Here is a 20,302-nt window from a genome sequence, read left to right as displayed (position 1 = left end):
TGTTGTTTTGAGCTCTCTCTTCATATGGTTCACTTTGGATGTGGCAGACTTGGTTATTTGACCTGTGCCATCACGTGCCCCCTCTGAGGTCATAGTTCACACTGGGGTCAAAGGTCATTGCACACAGCCTCATACCTGTGTGTTATCTATTAAAATACTCTAGAGGTGGGTTGCCTGTGGCATATGGCTTTCAAGGATTCACGCTTTTGTCCATCTGGTCTAGTCTGACGTAGCCAAACTCAAAATTCTATTCAGAATTTTAGTCTGGAACCGAAGCATTGGGACGTGATTATGGGGCGTGGTTCAACCGATACAGGGGAAAAATGCCTCTACACACAATTGGATAGGCCTAACCAATCAGAGCAATGTAATAGCTTACCATGAAATCCTGGAGAGAACAGTCAGAGCATCCTTCTTCTGACAAATGCCTTAATCGCTGTTTTATGTTTGTTTTTATCCTGTATAACTGACACGGTAGCAACATAAACGTGTAGCTTCTCTAGCGACAAGCTTTTTGCTGCAAACAAAATCAACCAAAGTGCACTTATATCATGTGAATGAATAGGCACCGTTGCTCACCTGTTCATCATTGTATAGACAATTATATTGGTCCGCACGATTCTCAAGTTTCCATAGAGGCTTGTCAATGAAACACGTCGAGACTGAACTTCCCGACCTCAAATTTTGTGGGCGGGGCAAAGTTCGGGTTGGTTTTTTAAACTACATCTGGTCAGCATTGACTCATCTGCATGGTTTCACCTTCATTTGTATATACTGTAGATATGGAATAGCAATTTTCATTGTGGTTCTCCATACAGTTAAGTCAACTGAGGAAAGTACTGCTTAGGAGTGGGGTGCTCTGTCTAGTCCACACGTGAGGCTTATTCACTGGTTTGCCATGGGAGACACTCTGTCACCCACACACAAGACCTCTCTCTCTCTCCCTCTCTCTTTTCTCTCTCCCCTCTCTCTCTCTCTCTCTCTCTCTCCCTTTTCTCTCCTCTCTTTCAATCATCCTCTCCCAGCATTTGGTCAAATATTCCATGAGGTCACTCCAGTCCAAGTGCCTGCTCTTTCACTCACTCAGCCTCTCCGATGGTGGACCAGATACTGGCACTCCGGCTCTCATTTTCTGCGACCTGCTGTGGAAGACACGCCGTCTTCCAGTCAGGGCCCATCTTTATCGGGTTGGTTGCTTTATCGCTAATTGGCCCAGCCCTTATCTGCATCTCAGCATAAATGGTCCTCATCCCATCACTCTGGAAGCTTGTCCCCTCTCACTGTCCTGTCGCTCCCCCGGGTCCTCATTTGTTAGAGCACAGTCGTCTGCAAATGAGCCTGTGTAGATATTTATCCACTGTAGTGCAATCCAAACAAAAGCTACAGGCCCTCGGGAAATCGCAAGCGTCTGAGTGATTTATTGTCAACAAAAAGAGGCTGGCATGTATTTGGCAGCCTTTGCCATCTTCTCTCTCCTCTGCACTACACTCAGTGCCAGCTCCCCTCTAAAGTTATGCATCATAATGTCAGTATCAGGAGAGCCAAGAGGCATTTTTCCCCGGTGACGTGATGGTGCCGATTGGAAATGCTCACGCACGTGCCCCAGAAACATGGGGTCTGGACGGTGACTGATGGAGTCAAAGAGTATAGAAATAACTTCTATACAAGTAACTTCTATACTCTTTGATGGAGTCCGTCAAAAAGGAGCTGAAGTCCAACACCTGATATTGCCAAAAAGACGAAAAATATTGAGGATTTAAGGGAAGAATTTGTTTTGAGGTGTGGGTTTTTCAATATTTTGGAGACTTTTAGAGTGGTTTTAAAAAAATGTTTTTTGATTGTTTCTACAGCAGTGAACAGATTTAGGATAGCCTGCAGCCTCATTGAAGCAGTTTGATAATGGTTCCTTCCTGAAGGTCACCTAACATTAAAAAGAAGTGAAAATGAGAAAGATGAAAAGAACTAGAAGAGTGGCTCCTAATTGTATCCACCCACTCCATTAAGAGGAACACCCTGGGATTTTCCATAGGTTCCAACATAGCTAAAATATGTTCAACCATTTAGTAATTTGCTCAGTTTTATTAGTGAGACCTCAAGTATGCCTGTTATTTACCTGACTTGACTGGAGTGTGGTTTTGGCCAGCATTATGAATTCTGACTCACCATCAAAGAGCGGCAGCGTGTGCCACCGTCAGCGGCCTCTTAAAAGATAACTAGCGCTAATGATGGAGAATGGCATGCTGCATACAGTCTCAAAGCTGAAGCCGAATTGATGCTTTCTGCTAACTGCACTGAGTTACAAATTCTGAATCTGTCTTGAAAATTATTCTACCTTGTGTCTTTTATTTTGTCTTTTTAATCATTCTCTACTTTTAAATGATTTTATGTTTTTTTATGTTTTTTTTTATTTTATTTGTTTTATTATTATTCCTATGATCTTTAAACTATTCTTTCACTATTGCCCTTTTATGCTTTTGTTTGTTATTACTGTTTCCTTTTGTTTATGTAAAGCACATTGAATGAGCTGTGTATGAAATGCGCTATATAAATAATCTTGACTTGACTTGACTATTGTGTGGCTATGAAAAGGTTGCATGGACAGTGGAAAAAACCCATTGGTTTTACCCACATCATAGCTCACATTCCCTAGAAGCATGACTGTATTTACCCATATTTTGGATATATTCATACATTTAAATAAAAACAGAATGCTTAAAGAACCCTTGTACATTCTCCATGGTTAATATTCTCCACTGTGATTTGAATGTGTGACCCACCTGCTAACAAATCAATTGATGTAAATGGAAGCCAGGGATGTTGAATCTGCATTGGGTAATCCAACCTGCAAGAGGGACTGATTCAATGCTTCATTTAATCAGGAGCTGGAGGTGCAGTTAGCTTTCTGCACCTGACTAGACTTGGGAAGAGAGGGAAATGTCACCAGACTAGAGCAGTGGAAGATGCTGGAACAGTGGAAGAACATGGTGAAGCAGCTTTTAACTGCTATGCGGCTCAGGTCTGGTACCAACTTTTGTATGACATCAAAAAGCCCCCAACTAGTTTTAAATTTAGACTTAAGACCAAACTGTTCTCAGATGCTTTCTGCTAATTACTTTTTTACTACTTTTGCCTTTGTTTTTTTGCTTACTAATTATTCTTTGTTTTTAAATTATTTTGTTTTTATCTTGTGTGTTTTATGTTTTATTATGATCTTTACCTTTTATTTGACCTTTGACTATATTGCCCTTCTATGCTTTTATTTGTTATTATTGTTTGCTTTTGTTTATGTAAAGCACATTGAATGACCTCTGAAGAGCAAGAGCAGTGAAGACTAACACTGACAGTACTGACTAGAAGAGCAACAGCAGTGAAGACTAACACTGGCAGTACTGACTGGAAGAGCAACAGCAGTGTAGACTAACACTGGCAGTACTGACTGGAAGAGTAACAGCAGTGTTGACTAACACTGGCAGTACTGACTGGTTAGAATACTTTTTTCTTCTTTGCTCATCTACCCTGGGTGGTGTTTTCTCTTGTTCCTCGATGTCTCCAGATGGTTTTGCTTCACAGTTGTTCCCTCTAGTCTTCCTCTCTGGTTCTCACTGGCTCTCCCACTCTCTCTATCTCTCTGCCCTCCGCCTCCCCGCAGTCTAAACCAAACCATCTCTAATCTCCTCCTCCCATGCGTGACTAATTGAAAAAATATGAGCTATGATCTAGAGATTCCTGCATAGCCGCTGTGTGGGGGTTTGAGTGTGTGTGTATGCACATTTGAGCAAATATGGATGTGTGTGTGTGGGGGGGGGGCTCAACTGTAAATTCCACGGCTCGTTTGATTGAAATCACAGAATCACCACTCTCCTGACCAACTGGAGCGGAGCTAACACCTCTCACAGAGTGATTGCGTCAAGGTGTAGGAGAAAAAACATGGGGGACACACATTTTATGGGAGTTATCTTACGATAACATTAGCCTGCTGTCAGCTAGTAATCATAAGTTCAGACATATGCATACCCCTCCCCACATTCAAAATATACTGAAGTGACTCATGAAATTGCAGGTCTATATGATCAATCATATGAAGGAGGTGAAGAGGAGCATTAAAAAGCTTAAAGACGACTAAAGAGAACAGGTGATTTGCGCCAAAGAGCAGCTTAAAAGCACCATCAGTCCTCCTGAACACTAAACTCTTTATTAGTGTCCTAGTTGTGGCGAGCTGGCCGAGTGGAGTATATCACAGGCATGATCCAGGTGGAGAGTGACCTCTGGCCCTCTCCTCCCTTCTCTCTGTGTCTCATGTGTCATATCATACGCTGGCGAGTCCTGTATGGGAAGGAAGCCGTGTCCAGTTCACAGCCAGGCGCATGTCGTGGATCACTCTGAGGCGGCAGCGTGGGGCTCTCAATGACGGCTTTATTTCTGCCCTCACTCACCTAGGAATGCCATGGGGTGGGGACGGGGACGGGGAATGGGCTGAGCAGAGGCAGAATAAAAAAAGCAGTTAGTGATGGTTCATGTGTGCATGTGTGTAAGTGTGTGTGTGTATGTGTGTGTGTGTGTGTGTGTGTGTGTGTGTGTGTGTGTGTGTGTGTGATTGTGTGTGTGTGTGTGTGATTGTGTGTGTGTGTGTGTGTGTGTGTGTGTGTGTGTGTGTGTGTGTGAAATTGAGATTTTGTGGCATTCCCCTCTCATCTTGAGACTTCTCACCATGTCAATCATTTGGGCTTGAGGAAAATGCACACAAAGACACCACAGCCTGTCTGATAGCCAATGGCTGACATCACTCTCTTCTGCCGGAGTCCATTTGTAAGTTTACTTTCCACAGGTGTGGATGAGCATAAGAAGCAGCTGGCATGGCCTGTCTGAGCAGGCCCTTCCAATGGTATTATAATGTGTAGCATCATGTCATATATCATTGCCTTGTCTTGTGTGTCTGTGTGTGTGTGTGTGTGTGTGTGTATGTGTGTGTGTGTGTGTGTGTGTGTGTGTGTGTGTACGTGTGCCACATCACAACATATCATGAGTGTAAAGGTGAGTAGCAGACGAGGGGAAATCCCCTCTCCTCTTCACATTGAACTATTTCCATGAATATCAACTGGATTAGACAGATATGGGGGGAGACTAGTGTGCAACTTCATCAGTAGATGATCAGGGTGTATGTGCGTGCGTGCGTGCGTGTGTGTGTGTGTGTGTCTATGTGTGTGCGCGTGTGAGTTAATGCACGAGGCATGGTTGTGTGCCGGCATGAGCATGAGCGTCTCTGAAGGTGCTTTAGATCAAAACATGCCAGTGGTCCAACGTTACCGTTGTCGTACTTTGACTTAAGAGGGGCTAAGGTTAAGCCATGAGGCCCCAAGTGGAAGTGGCATGAGACAGGCACAGAGAAACACAGAGCCACTAAAGGCCCCTAGGCAAGAGGCCAGCTGTCCATGAGCAGTGTGAGGCTGTGATATACAGTGCAGCGCATTAGCAAGGCAGACACTGGGAGACATTAGACCACAGCATGTGGGGCTAACCTTGCCACAACCTACTCTTATTACTATGTAATACCATGCAATAATGGCCTGTGTGGCTTATATGATATTTGAAGTGGAAGGTTCGAAAACAATGAAAAGGGAAAACATTTTGCTAGATAATTGCCATAGTGGATTTACAGTGAATCCAAGTGTATGTGACATATGGTTTGGCTCTGCTCAACTTGTGTATCGTAGCTCACGGCACCAAGTGTGCTATCATATATCATGCTCTTAGACACTGTCTAACATTGGGCTAGCTGAGACAGGGGTGAAGAAACATGTGTGTGTGTTTGTGTACATGTGTGTGTGTGTGTATGTGTTAACAGGCAGTACTGCTGAAAGAAAGGCAGGCTGCTTCAGCAATGAATTAAATGCAAATTAAACCAATGCCCGCAAATTCTGAGCAACCTCACAACTTTGTCCAACCACCATGACAGTAAACAGAAACAGTAGGAGTATACCTCTGCTCGCTCACACACACACACACACTTGCAGACTCTCTCACTCAGGCACGGGAAATGTCAGGACAAGGACCTGGAATGTTCTTCATTACTGTCCATTCTATTCTAATGCCCCCCAAGTCATTAGTCATCGGCTGAGGCTCATGTGCAGCATCTGTTATCAGTAGCGATTTGTGGAGATGCTCATCTCTCTTTCTCAGGCACTGGCTGGGAGATCATCTTACCCCTTCAAATACACATTCCAATGTCCATCCACAACAGCTCCTAAGAGCTGACCCAGAAGCTAGGGTTGCTTTAATGCGTTACTTTAAGGATTGTTTTAATGAATAAATGAGGCTGAGATGCTGTTTCCTCAGACTACTCTAAATGCCCAGACACACACAACCAGACACACACAACACCTCTCTCTCTCTCACACACACACACACACACACACACTCAGAGAAGGCCAAGCACGAGACAACCGATGAGAGAGGACTGAATTCTCCAGCTGATCCCCACGCGCTCTAGCCTCCAGCTCCTTCTCTCTACCTCTCACCCTCTCTACCCCTCGTTCGCTCTCGGTTGAACTCGATAGTGTTCTCCTACACAGCACTTGTCTTGTCATCCATCTCTGCTTTCATCTCAGTCTTGCTCTTTGCTTCTTATTGCTATGATTGAGGTCAGACAGGTTGTTGGGGGATGTGTCAGGCACTCGCTATCACACTAAAACATCTGGGCCAGGTATTGGTTGCCCTAGGCATCAGAGTGCATGAGCTGGTGTGTCTGTTTGTGTCTACGAGTGAGTGTTTGTGTGCGTGTGTGTGTGTGGCTGTAAGTGATGACACAGGAATACAATTGAGCTCTGTCTGAGGTAAGGTGGGACTTCTGGCACAAGTTTTAATATTTCCGATGCGCGCACACACACACACACACACACACACACACACAAATGATCTCTGTTTTTATGATAATAGGTCTTCATTCCTCACACATTGTTAGTAATCCCTCCCCAGAAGATCAGGTTGATAAGGCTGCCCTCCATTTACTTCATTTGAGTGTTTTAACCTCGGTTAACCACTGCACTAGGAATTTCAGAATTCCAGTCGGCGGGCCTCAACCACAACCCCCCCCCCCCCCATACACACACACACACACACACACATTAGCACAAAGAGGGGATACCTCGTTTCACTCTCCTCTCACCCCAGTGCCTCATAGTTCCCAACTGGCTGGGCCTCTCTCTTACCAAATGCTGCCTGGCCTGCCCTGTGGTGCTGCTTGTACTGTACCCCCTACACACACCCACACACACACAAACACACACACACACACACACACACCTTGTTCAAAATAAGGGCTTCACACTAACCACCTGTTTTATTGTTATGCATGTGTTTGTGTGTGTGTGTGTGTGTGTGTGTGTGTATGTGTGTGAGTGAGTGAGTGAGTGAGTGAGAGAGAGAGAGAGAGAGAGAGAGCGAGTGAGAGATCTGGTGGCAAAGACCTGCATTTGCCCACCAATGTGCGTGAGTATGTGCCTGTGTGTGATTTGATAGTAATTAATGTTGAATAAGGTTGTGGGACAGACAGGATATAGGGTCATGTCTCCTTAACATTTCCTCTCATCTCTGTGTGTGTGTGTGTGTGTGTCTGTCTCTCTCTATGTGTGGGGTTATTATCCCCTCAGCTGTAATCTCTTCCTCAGAGAGACAAGAGAGCCTGGCTGCTATTTTGGGAGGTTCCTGTTATGAACTGTGGATATCATAGACTTGCATACTCTCAATACTGTACATACTACACCTAATGTTCCACTTGGTAAAGACACACACACACACACACACACTCATGCACCACTTGTTCAACACACACATACACACACTCAGGCACCTGCTTTGTGCTATTCCTGATTGTTTTTCGCTTCATAAACAGATGGTAATACACCAATGCCACAGCACTTCCTCCCACTCCATCTGTAAGCACTTAACAAAGACTGTGGACACTGAACTACATAGTTTGAAAAAAATGCACCAAATTATTGAATGAATTTGAGTTTATAACTAATATTACTATATGCTGACTAATACTGAAGGAATAATGGTTTTACTCATTTACTGTTCTTACTACTGTTCTGACTCTAATCATCATGTTTGGCTTACTCATCAGCCTGCATATAGAACGTGGAAAACACATTTGAGTTTTCGTATTGCTGGCAATTCTCTGATGTAAATGCAAGCTCATCAACCTCCAATATTGTGACCTGGATTTGGCTTTGAGAAGGACAGGTCAGGGGCAGATGGATCATTATCACAGACCACCGCAGCCTTTAAAAAACTCTGTGTTAGTGTGTGCGTGTGTGTGCATGTGATTGGGAGTCTTATTAAAATGCCATTCATGAGGGCTAGATGGATATATACAGAGACAGAGACACAGAGACACTCAGAAAATATGGGTTTATGTGTACACACACACACACACACACACACACACACATACCACACACACACACAGACAAACAAACAAATGTCCACAAACATGCACTAAGGTGCATTACCATGTAATTACACCCTCTACACTCTCCAGCATGCTGTGCGACTATCTCTCTGGCACACATACAAGTACATACATCTGTTATTATATGGGAACATAGTAATACATCGATTTGCACACACACAGACTCAAAGACAGGTCCATAGAAAGAGATTCAGAGACACACCCATACTCTAGAGAGAGTCCATCTCCGCTGTCCTCTTCTCTCTAACCACACACCACAGGGCTCCCAGACCGTGTGGGAAATCGTGTCCGCTGGACGGCCTCTGCCACAGAAGACTGGGTGGTTTCACTACCAAATATACTCCTGTAATTAGCACGTTAGCCTTCTCGGTGGAATCATCTATTCTTCTTCTTTGCTAGCAAGAGTCACATAGAAAGAAGTTATTTTCGGTTTGTCTGTGTGTGTGCAGATGGTTTCTAATCCTGTCTGTGTGAAATGCATGGGAAGAGTGTTTTGGGTAGGTAATGTGTACTGTTTCAAGCAAATACTTGAAATGCCTGTGTGATGAGGAGTGGTCAGATATATTGAGCATATTTGGGTGACATTGGTGAATGAAGATGAAAAGTCTGTTCATGGTGTGTGTGTGTGTGTGTGTGTTTGTAAAAGAGAGAGAGAGATAGAGAGAGAGAGAGAGAGAGAGAGAGAGAGAGAGAGAGAAAGAGTCTTGATGATTTTATGGCATCATTCTCTCAGGGTTAACCTTGGGTTGACATAGGCCAGTCAAATCCTCCAGCTGTGTCTGAAGAAAGATAGACAGAACAAAATGAATGGCACACACTCCCAATGAGTCCTACAGTCATCCCCACCACAACATTCAACCACAGCAACCATAGTATCATACCAAGCTAGCAGGGGCAGCCGTCAATGTCCTCCAGTACAACATATAGTCTTACATTCCATAATCACATGTCATTTTAACAAGAAAGCCTATGCCTTCTTTAATTTACCAATACTTCATCTAAGCATGTAAAGGCTATCTCACCACCATATCTAAACTGAAAAGCTACCACTCTGAGGTAAGTGACCAGTCATGGCCTCTTACTCATCACATAAGGTGGTAATTGCTATTTGTTGTCCTTGCTGCTGGACTGCTTGCAATGCCAGATTGAGTAGATAAACTCTCTCTCTCTCTCTCTCAGGGTCGTAAAGAAGGAAGTGTTTATTACGACTAACGGCTGCTTTGCACTTAGTTTGTCTGCTTTACAATAATGTTGCAATGTGTCTGACTATACATGAGTCATTTTAGTACATGGTGAAGTTTCAGTGGATATTTGCTAGAGTGACATTGGGAGATTTTATGTCATAGCGATAAATTGCTGCCTCTTGGGTTTCACACCCTTTTTTGTTGTTTTGCTAACCTTGTTTTGACTTCCAAGATTATGTCAAGGCTGACCTTGCCTAAATATCCTGCACTTGGTCACAAACACAGTTTAACATGCATAAAACTGCACACACGCAGAGTGTCTGCACACAACATTACATTATATTACTTGTACATCATATTAATACGCATAATATTGTCTGTGCTTTTAGCATTTTGCCTTCCAATACACGTGTTCTTCACCCCCACACACACTAACCCTCCGCTACACTCACATACCAATCAAATAAACATGAGCATGCAAAACTTCAGTGCACTAAATCACATGTATAAATATATCATGTGTATACATTCAAAAACGAGCTACCTCTCTCTCACACACACACACGCACAAACACACACAGAAACACTCACACACACACACTTAGTTCTCCTGTTGAACTGTTGGCTAGCTTAATCCCTGTGCGGTGACCTGTGGGAAGTGCAATCCTGAGCTGGATTAGTTGAGGCCTCCCATGGTCCACGCAATCCTTGTAGGGGAATATACCTTTTATTCTCATTTGATCATTCCCTTTGTTTTTCCCACTCACATGTTAATGTTGGCAAAGATGTGAGAACAGAATATAAATGGGGTTGGGGGACCCTTGAGATGTTGGTAACGGCAGTAACCTACCATGTTTCAGTGACAGGGCAGAATCATCGTCTTAGCTTGATGCATGTGAGTTTATGATACACATCAAGCTGTGCTTGCGGTGCGTAACTGGACAGGACAGGTGTGTGGAGGGAAAAGCACTCTCTCAGAGCCGACTCTCTGGGTGTTACCAACGCAAGAGCATGTGAAGAATGCGGAGATGACATGATTTGGGGATTTGGCTGAAGGGGAAGTGTGTGGTAAAGGGAGACAGGAGAAGGGAAGGAGAGAGGAGAGGAAGAATGAATTCAGAACAAATAAAAGGGAAGAGTGAGGGAGAGAGAGGGGAAAAACCGACAGTCATACAGGAGTCTTGGTTTGCAGACGTGAGTAAGGGATGACTCCTCCGCCACAAAAAAAGCCACATTTGGATGGAAAAATATAGTATCTCCCAGTGTAGGACACACAGGCAAGTGTTAAAAATGGAATGCAGTGGTGTAAGCTAATTATGCTATAGATGACCTAGGTAAGCAAGTATTTCGGAATAATTAAAAAACACTAGAGGTGGAAAGGTTAGGACTCTTGTGATCTTGTGCAGCCATTTTGGGTAGCCTATCTGTAGTATGTTCTGAAAAAAAAACTATACTTAAATGTTCCTTGATGCTGAGAAGCTGGTCACACAATTCTGCTGTCAACACAATTCTGTTTGATCTCCTTGCACAAGGAGTTCACCAGCATATGGATTGTAACTTTTGACCCCTGTCCGCCTGAGAGGTGCCGTCGTGATGGTAAACTTGCTCTCTCTCTCTCTCTCTCTCTCTCTCTGTGTGTTGCTTGCAGCCGACGTGATTCTCTCAGCTAGGCTCATGGACGCCCGTTGATTGGGTCTCGTTCGCATTACCATGGCACGGCAATTCTCTATTGTGTCGCCGTCATTCAGAACATCTTGTCCCACAAAAGCGAGGCTCAATTGTCCTTGTAATTAATGGATTCGTCTAATGATATGCTAACGTCGCGCCAGTTTAATTGCTGTTCAATGATGTTGAGCCTGGCAGACAGTCTCACAAACCAAAGAGAGCATCTGCAGATCCGCTAATCACTTTCCCTTATAATGAAAGCGAAGCAGAAGTAGCCTAGAACACGTTTCAGAAAACAACGTACAGGTTTACATGAACCTTATTCGTTAATTATACTTGTCCTACCTACTTTATAATAATAAAATGTCTTGCATGTGTGGAAAATGGAGGCACATTATAACAACGTATTAACAGTGGAGACGTGATCTTCTTCCACACATTTCGCGTAAATACCTCTAAGTTGAATGGAAACCCTTTCTTTGTACAGATGCCTCACAATAACACCTATTCAATTACCGGTACATGGCTGTTTTTTTTTTCAGTTCTAATCAGTAAGATTGATACGGCCATCTCCTGTGTGTGTGTAGGATTGCACTGTGGTTCTCTCACCCTCCCCGCGGCTAGTCAGGTGGTGAGGCCACTGCGGATCTGTGTAGGGAGGTGGAGCCAGGAGTTTGCCATTCCTAAACTCTGAATCAGGCATCTTCATTCACATTCGCACTAGCGGTCTGTATGGGAGTCTGAAAACTCGTACCATGTGGGGCAAAAGGACGGTTCCTTAATATTATACTGCATGTGTGTATTATACGGAGTTAACCAACATTAATGATGGAATTATTTTCTTGCGCGACATTGTGTGGACTTTCTGGGCAGATACTGTTGTGACATTTCGCATTTAGTCAATCTACGTTGTGAGCAGTTGGTGAGATAACGCCGGATATCATGCAAAAGTTGCTGTAATATCGGATTTAAAACAGCGGACTCGTGAGGAGTTGTTGGTTTTTAATTCCACCTGATCAAAAAAAAAAAATCAAAATGATCTTGACACGTAAGTGATTTTCTTTACTTATGATACAGTTTAAATGCATTCTGAGGACTAACAGAGACTAGCTTGGCTGATTTATTTGGTTGTCTTGTCATGACCTTTTTAATGCGTTTTGTCTGTTGAGATATTAAGCATGTTCATTATTTATGAGATTAGATAAATCCATGTTCGTAGTGGACGCGTAGCTGGACACTCGTTTTTTTTCCGGCGACGGATCTGCGAGAACTTGTGCTGAGCGCTGCGGGCTGTCAGATAAGCAATCCCCCCCCCCCCCTCAAGTCCCGCCACCGGTCTCCGCTGTCTTTCCTCTCAATAGTGACTTTCACAAAATTCCGTGAAAAAGTATTGTTTCACCAACGCTGTGTTCTCACAGTTTAGGAAGGACACATCGCGTAAAGAGTATCAACGCTTTGGCGCGAACACTGCCTTGACCTTGGATAAAACAATTCAATCAGCTCATACGCAACACTCGTGTGATTTGGTGAGGCATTTTGCGCTGTTAGATGCTTTTTATTGCCCAGTTTTTAAAGGCCGGTGATGTGGTAATGATGTTTTCCATTTTGGGTCCGCTTACTTGGGCTGCATTTTCAGATGACAACAGGGCACCTTTTGCTTCTAAGTCTGGGGACCTTTTGCCAAGCTGGCGCAGACCTGTTGCAGTAGTGTTAGTAATGGCATAGTTGTGTGGAAAATGTTTTTAACATGTGTTTTCAGTATGCTGTTGCATGGACTTGACTGATTAATTGCAACAGTAGACCTTGTGTGTGTTAGAGTGCTGCCTTTTGGTGAAATTACATGGCGAAATCGAATTATGAAGTAAACCCTTTCTCTCACTCACACACACACTGCCAATATAGTGAATGATATCACACTATCCTGCCTCAAATATAGTGTATGAAAGTAGGATGCCCTACAGTTTACATGACTATATCAGTTTAACAATCTTTTCAATCAGACTTTAAATCAGACAGAGAAGCACACACACACACTTTGTTTTTGCATTGGAATACCCCATGCACACACACACACACACACACACACACACACATTGTTCCTTGTTGCTTATAGGAGACAGTATGTCTAGTGATCCATTTCAAAGAGTGTCTGTCCAGCAAAAGACACATAGTGCCCTGTCATATGAGCCCTAGTCAGATTGGGTTTAGTCTTATTGAGTCTGTTTGTTCTTGAATGCCTTTGGTCTGCTGATGTGTGATGAGGGTCCTGCTGGATAAACCTGTCAATGCTCATCTGGTATCTCTCTGTCTCGTTCTCTGTGTGTGTGTTTGTGTTTGGGGTGTTGGATAACTGTAATGGGCCAAGGGTTTACTCTATCATTGTGTGTGTGTGTGTGTGTGTGTGTGTGTGTGTGTGTGTGTGTGTGGCGTGCGAGTCTCCCATTGACCCAGACAGATGGTGTAGACCTTCTCACTTACAGATGAACCAGACCCTCAGCTCCATATGCTTCTGCTCAAACTGATAGGCCAACACATGATAGCCATGGGAAATCAGGGTTATGAGAGAGACATGGTACTTATGGAGGACTGTTGTGTGACCAGCAGAATCCTTTGGCTTTGCTCAGAAGATTGTGTCTGTTTTTAACTCTCTTTCTTTCTTTCTCTCTTTCTTTCTTTCGTTCTTTCTTCTATTTTCCATGCTCTCTGTCTCGATGGTGGTGGTCCTTATCACAGTGTTGAGTTGGTGGAGAATGCCGACTTGAGTGCGTTGGGCATTAGGTGGCCAGCTTGTCTCGAGGCTTATCTGCACTAACCTGCATCAAAGCTCCATCCATCCAGCCCTTGCTTTGAGGGGGGCGAGATAAGGAGCTGGCAGGACCAGGGTGAGGTATTGATCCCTAGTGTGTTGTGCTGCCTGCTGACCTCTACTGAAACGCCCCGTTAGGAGCTCTGCCTCCCCGAGCTTCCTGAGAGAGTGAAACAATGTTCACTGTGAGATTAGCCATCGTCCAAGATCCTCTCTGGTCTTCTTGTGTCACGGACAACATTAGGGTCTTTGAGCAGCTGCACTTGCAAACACACACACACACACGCACACACACACACACACACATACGCACAGAGAAAGAGAGAGAGGGAGAGACCTTTTGCTGGCATGCACAGAGTGATGGAAGTTCTTTTTGAAATGCATGGACTGGCTGCAGCCTCTGTCATCATTGGCCCAGGCTCCCCAGGCGGGGGGGGGGGGGGCATTGGCCAGTGATTGTGAGAATTTCCTGTCACAGGAAAAAGAGAAGGGGGGAACAGAGAGGAGAGAGAGAGAAAGAGGGAAAAGGGTGTGTGGGGGCGCGTGGAGGTGGAGAGGGGTAATTTTAGAAGCAGGGCGAAAAGACACAGCTTTTTGGACAAGTTCCAAATAAAAACGAACTAGGTTTAAACGCTGCATATGTAAAAGGCTTGATATGTTCACAGCACAGCAGTGTTCAAATCTGTGAGAATGCTTGTGCTTATTGGTTGAGTTCTTAGTTGCTGAACAGTAAGTCTCAATGTAAGCTTTAGCAGTTCATGTACAAAACTACAACAAAGGCACATACACACACATACATACACACACACACACACACACACACACACACACACACACACACACACACACACACACACACACACACACACACACACATACACACACATACATACACACACACACACACACACAGAGACAGATAGCCAATCAGTCTCCCCCTGACTGTCGGACATGTTTCAGACGTCGTCCTGTTTACTTTGAGCATCACCATGGTGACCCTCAGAGTTCAAGGGTCACCCATGTCAAGGCCCAGCTGGAGCAGGGAATGCAGCAGGATGAGGGCCACATGGACAGTCAGCCATTGGGTGCATGTCAGTTAGTCTGGGTGTTTATTTATTTGTTTATCAGTGTACAGACTCACAGGAAGAGCCATGTCTCTCCAGATAGCTCTGTGTTCAATCTGCTGTGAAGTCAATGACTCATATGGCTCAAATGACTTGTATGTTGTAAGTAACACTCACCAAAACACACACACACACACACACACACACACAGGCCTTGAAACTGGCTATACTTACATAATTTCCAGCTGAGGGTCCAGCCAGCTATCTCCCCCTTCCCCTCCCTTTCACTCTCACCCAATTACCGGACCCTGGGACGCTGGAATTTTCTCCAGAAACGAGCCCCTGGCCCTCCTGCCTACTTTGTGTCAGGGGTCCGGTCAGTCAGGAGGTCCCGAGCGCTGTGGCGTGCGGGCAGGCAGGCGCTTGGCTCAGTTGAATCCAGCAGCTCTGTGTGCCTGTCAAAAACTCCAGTTTGTGGCGTGTTTGTGTTGGCTACCGGCGCGGCGGCCCATTATCTGGAGCTGAAACAAAGGGAGGGTGTGACGGCCGAATGACGTGCGGGCCACTCGGACGTGCACTTCCGCAGCGAGGCCGCCTCCTGGGTGACGGAGGAGCCTGGAGCCTTCAGACGTGACGGAGCACAGCACACCCATCACGCACACACTCACTCGCTTGCACACACACACAGGCACACACACAGGCACACACAAACACACACAGGCACACACACACACCCATCACGCACACATTCACTCGCTTGCACACACACACAGGCACACACACACACACAGGCACACACACACACACGCACCCATCACGCACACGCTCACTCGCTTGCACACGCACACACAGGCACACGCGCACACACACACACACACACAGGCACACAGCCAAGGTTGGAAATGCATAGACATACACATACACAAATGACTGCTTCTGAACTGTGCATAACACTCAGTGTGATAATAGTTCAAGGTGTTGACAAGGCACAGAGAGTCTTATCAGTGCTCGTGTTATAGAGAGGTGTCAGCAGGACTGATATGCATACAGTGTGTGTGTGCGTGTGTGTGAGTGATTTGAATAGTTCTCCTGTGGGTGGTTGCATGCATGTCACATGAAGGACAGCCTTTGACAAAGTCCCTGTTCTGTGTGTGTGTGTGTGTGTGTGTGTGTGTGTAGTGTTGTGTAGTGTGCCTTCTTTGTCAGGGATGTTTTGGGGCTACCTGCTGGGGGGAGGTCTATTGTTGGACTGTTTAACCACAGGAAGTGCACAAGGGTAAACTGACCAAAGAGGAAAGAAAGGAGAGGGGAGACAGATGGGGAAAAAAGGAAAAATATTTTTTGTCCTGGCCATTGAGTGGAACCACAGGATGGTGACCTGAGTGGAGCTTGTGTGTGGTTTGTCTTTATTTTGGGGCTCTCTTGGCCTTTTGGTATTCCTGGAAGAAGGTGGCCAGGGGCTAAGGCCATAGGTTAGGTTAGGACAGAGTGGGGGAGTCTGGGCTCCTTATAGGTCTGATTTTGACTGACTGTGTGTGTGTGTGTGAGAGAGAGTGTGGCCGCATGCATTATAGTGCATGTTTGTTTGCTTGTGTATTTATGCAAAAGTCTGAAGGAGATTCTGTATTTACACAGGGTTGTGTGTATACACACTGTCCTGAGACAGTATTGTCATTTAAATGCAAATGTTGCACACACACACACACACACACACACACACACACACCACACACACGCATACACACACAAACAAACACACACACACACACACACACACACACACACACAGGAAGCCACAGCCTCTTATTATGTCCTATTCTTGAAGTGCTGTCTGTATTATTTTTAGTTTTGAGCATTCCAACAAATTCACAGCCCAGTAAAGACATGCCGCCTGGTGCGTGCCACCGTGAGACAGCAGTGCAGTGGAATGCCGCGGTGGCCTGAGCCTTCCTGGCATGCAATTACTCCACACGGTGTGTGAGCGAGGAAGTGTAGCCTGTCTGTTTGCCTGACTGCAATGCTGCTGGTGTCTGGTGTGTTAGTTCCCAAATGTCCCTGGAGCTCCTGCCTGATCTGGTTTGGAAAACTGCATTCCGTTCGACTGCTCATGTCCCCTCTTCTCACAACGCTCACACACTTATTTTCCACGTCTTCTTTCGTGTTGCATCTTTTTGCTTTCTCCCACTCCTCCTCTGTCTCCCCCCCTCTCTCTCTGTCTCTTTCAGCCTCTCTCTCTCTGTCTCTCTCTCTCTTTGTCTCTCTCTCTGTCTTTCTCTCCCTCTCCCGTCACACCTTGTTGCCGTCTGGGCTTGCTTATGGTATGGAAATGCTCCCCTCTCCCTGTTTCTTTCTCAATCTTTGCCAGGCGGCTTGAGGGGTCTTCCCGAGTCCTCTCGCTCACATTGCATGCTCCCCCTCCCCTCCCACACACACACTCACACACACACACACACACACACACACACACACACACACACACACACAGAGCCCAACTTATGCAATCACGTTCAGTCGAGGAAGAAGTCACGTATCAGCTGCCACAGACCTCACGCACAACCTATTTCCTCACTGGTCAATACACATACCCCCCACCCCCCTCCCACCTCTCTCTCTCACAATCCATTTTTTTGTTTCCCTTTGCCTGCACGTGAACCACGTCCCAAGAGAGAGAGAGAGAGAGGAAGGGGGCCCCCCTGTCTCCAGCACCTACTTCTTTTCCATTCTCTCTCTCTCTCTCTCTCTCTCTCTCTCTCAGTAATGGTCGTGTAAATGAGGTGGAACCCCTCTCTACCCTCACAGGCATTGCAGAGATTAAGTCAAGCGCTCCCTATAGCCCTAGTTGCACAATTATCGCAATTACATTGCACGAGCGGGGAAAAAAAACACCTCTGTATACAGCTTTCAAATGGAGGGGAATGCCGTGAGGCCCCTTGCCTTGATTCGGTTGCTGCGCCATTGTGAGCCATAATTGAGCACGTTGGTTGCAGCAGCTGCAGCCTCTGTGGAAGGGCCTCTGGGCTTGGAAACCGCTGCATTGGCCCCCAGCCCCCCAACTCTCCTGAGGTGGGGGTCTGGGGCACCACTCAGATCAGGAATGCGCTAATGTCCCGTCCAGTGATGGTCATCAGTTCAACTTACACGTATGTGCACATGGGGTCATCGATAAACAATTCATGGTGACCTCTGAGCATGTAGTTTCAAAAGTGCTGTATCTTTCATACAATAATTTACTGTCACTTGGAGAAATGAAGAGACATGAATCCAGGCGATTGAAAAGTGATTCTCATGTCATGATTGCTACACAGTATAGGCCTGAATTAGATCTGTAGATGCAGAAAATCTCATTACTGGCAGCAGTCTCCGCTTCTCCACTGAGCCATGTCTCTATGCTTCGTGCCTGTGAAAGCGTCTCCCAATGTAATCCTGTCATTAACATCAGTCACTCTGGACGCCCCAGAGGAAGAGGCTAGTGGGAAGTGGGTAGGAGTCGCTATTTGGCATGTGGTGTCTAAAGACCCTTTGGCGACTCATCGCGAGTTGTTGAGGTGAGTACCTTCTCTCCCCCTCCCACACGCTGCCTTGGCCGGAGGAGGTGATAGCAGCTACTTAGCACATCTGTCACAAATCTCACACAAATGTAGCACAAGTGCTGGAGCTTTACAAAGCAAGCAGGCTACGGTGTGAGTAAACAACAGACACTGATGTTGGTGTGCAACGTGTGTGTGTGTGTGTGTGTGTGTGTGTGTGTGTGTGTGTGTGTGTGTGTGTGTGTACATGAGAGATTGAAAAAGACATTATGCTATGCACATGTAAACACAGTGTTTCTGAGAATGTGAGAGCCCTGTGTGTGTGTGTGTGTGTGTGTGTGTACATGAGAGATTGAAAAAGACATTATGCTGTGCAAATGTAAACACAGTGTTTCTGAGAATGTGAGAGCCCTGTTTGTTTTTGTTCCGTTTCCCAGGTTGTTGCGTGTGAAGGACACAGGCAGTTGTGTTGTCAAAAGCTAGCTCTTCCATCCGTGAAGCTTTTTATCAGTCAGAAATGAACTCACTAGCGTGTGGTTCAGGTCTCTCCAGAGTCTTGGTGATAAAGACAGTCCCGTTTCACGGCTTGCTGCGGCTACAACTCGTTCTAGCTGGAGATAGCTGGCTAGTGCCTCTTGCTTCTATTGTAATGAGGACGATTCGAATGCTTGTGAGGTAGTTAAGAATTGAGATGAGAATTCGGTGAGGAGAGTTTTTCACCCCATGTGTGTTTTGTGTGTGTGTGTGTGTGTGTGTGAGAGAGGTATTTATTTTCCCATGTAATAAAGGTGAACTCCCTTGAATGCAAACACTTTGCTTAGCTCTTTTGCTCTCTCTTCTCCCTTCCTGCAGAGATCGAGGCCAAAGAGGCGTGCAACTGGCTCCGGGCTGCAGGCTTCCCTCAGTATGCGCAGCTCTATGAAGGTAAGGAGGCCCTCTCTTCTTTCCCTCCCAGACATCTGTCCACAGCTGTTGCCAGTCCTTCCAGGCAGAGAGCCGACAGCTGGAGGGTTTCAGCCATAATGGAGAACCACCGTCATGTTTGGCACTGTTCGCAGTGTTAGACTTTGTTGAATTTCGTTTGTTTTTTGTTTTTCTTTCTGCCACTGGTGTTGCCAAAATTGGGCCGGGTGAACCATCCCCCCCCCCCCCCCCCTGTTAATTAAATAAGGCCGTTTCTGGGTCAGGATGGCTGCAGCTCACGGTTGTTGTCTGTGTAAACACAGGATCTAAATGAATACTGCACGCTTCATCTCCGCCACTCAGAAAAAAAGAACGAACAAAAAATAATAAAACGATAAGATTGGGATGAGGTCATAGTCAGTTTGGAGGGGAGTGTGAGAAAGTACGAAAGACTGGGAATGAGTGTGTGAAGTCTTCTTGACCTGAACAGAACATAGTCATATATAAGCATGCACAGTATACATTCAGGAGGTATGCATTCCACCCAATAACACAGAGATGATAAAGACATTCATGATAACTTGGTGGTGTCTCTCTCTCTCTCTCTTTCTCTCTCTCTCTCTCTCTCTCTCTCTAACCTCTCACTGGGCAGTGACCTGCCTGTCAATAACCTCTAACCAGCA

The 20,302-nt window shown here is 45.5% G+C and overlaps 1 protein-coding gene across 2 annotated transcripts in view; it reads left to right on the top strand.

Moving 5' to 3' along the window:
• dlc1 (DLC1 Rho GTPase activating protein) overlaps nt 1–20,302 on the top strand; it is a 99,371-nt gene that overhangs the window by 58,942 nt on the left and 20,127 nt on the right. The window contains exons 1-2 of one of the 2 annotated variants that reach the window (XM_076295012.1): nt 11,702–12,367; nt 19,569–19,640. In XM_076295012.1, coding sequence (XP_076151127.1) covers nt 12,355–12,367; nt 19,569–19,640 — 85 coding nt within the window. In that variant the 5' untranslated portion in view covers nt 11,702–12,354. Of the gene's footprint in view, nt 1–11,701; nt 12,368–19,568; nt 19,641–20,302 lie in introns of those variants that run through there. The other variant, XM_076295013.1, reaches the window with a different exon arrangement.

The sequence above is a fragment of the Alosa pseudoharengus genome, unplaced genomic scaffold (assembly GCF_046254945.1).
Source record: "Alosa pseudoharengus isolate Yale_2024_CS ecotype anadromous, Long Island Sound unplaced genomic scaffold, YU_APseudo_1.1 YU_APseudo_1.1_scf_2, whole genome shotgun sequence".
NCBI lineage: Eukaryota > Metazoa > Chordata > Actinopteri > Clupeiformes > Clupeidae > Alosa > Alosa pseudoharengus.
Note: the sequence above shows the minus strand (reverse complement) of the source record. Positions and strands in the feature narration are given on the sequence as shown.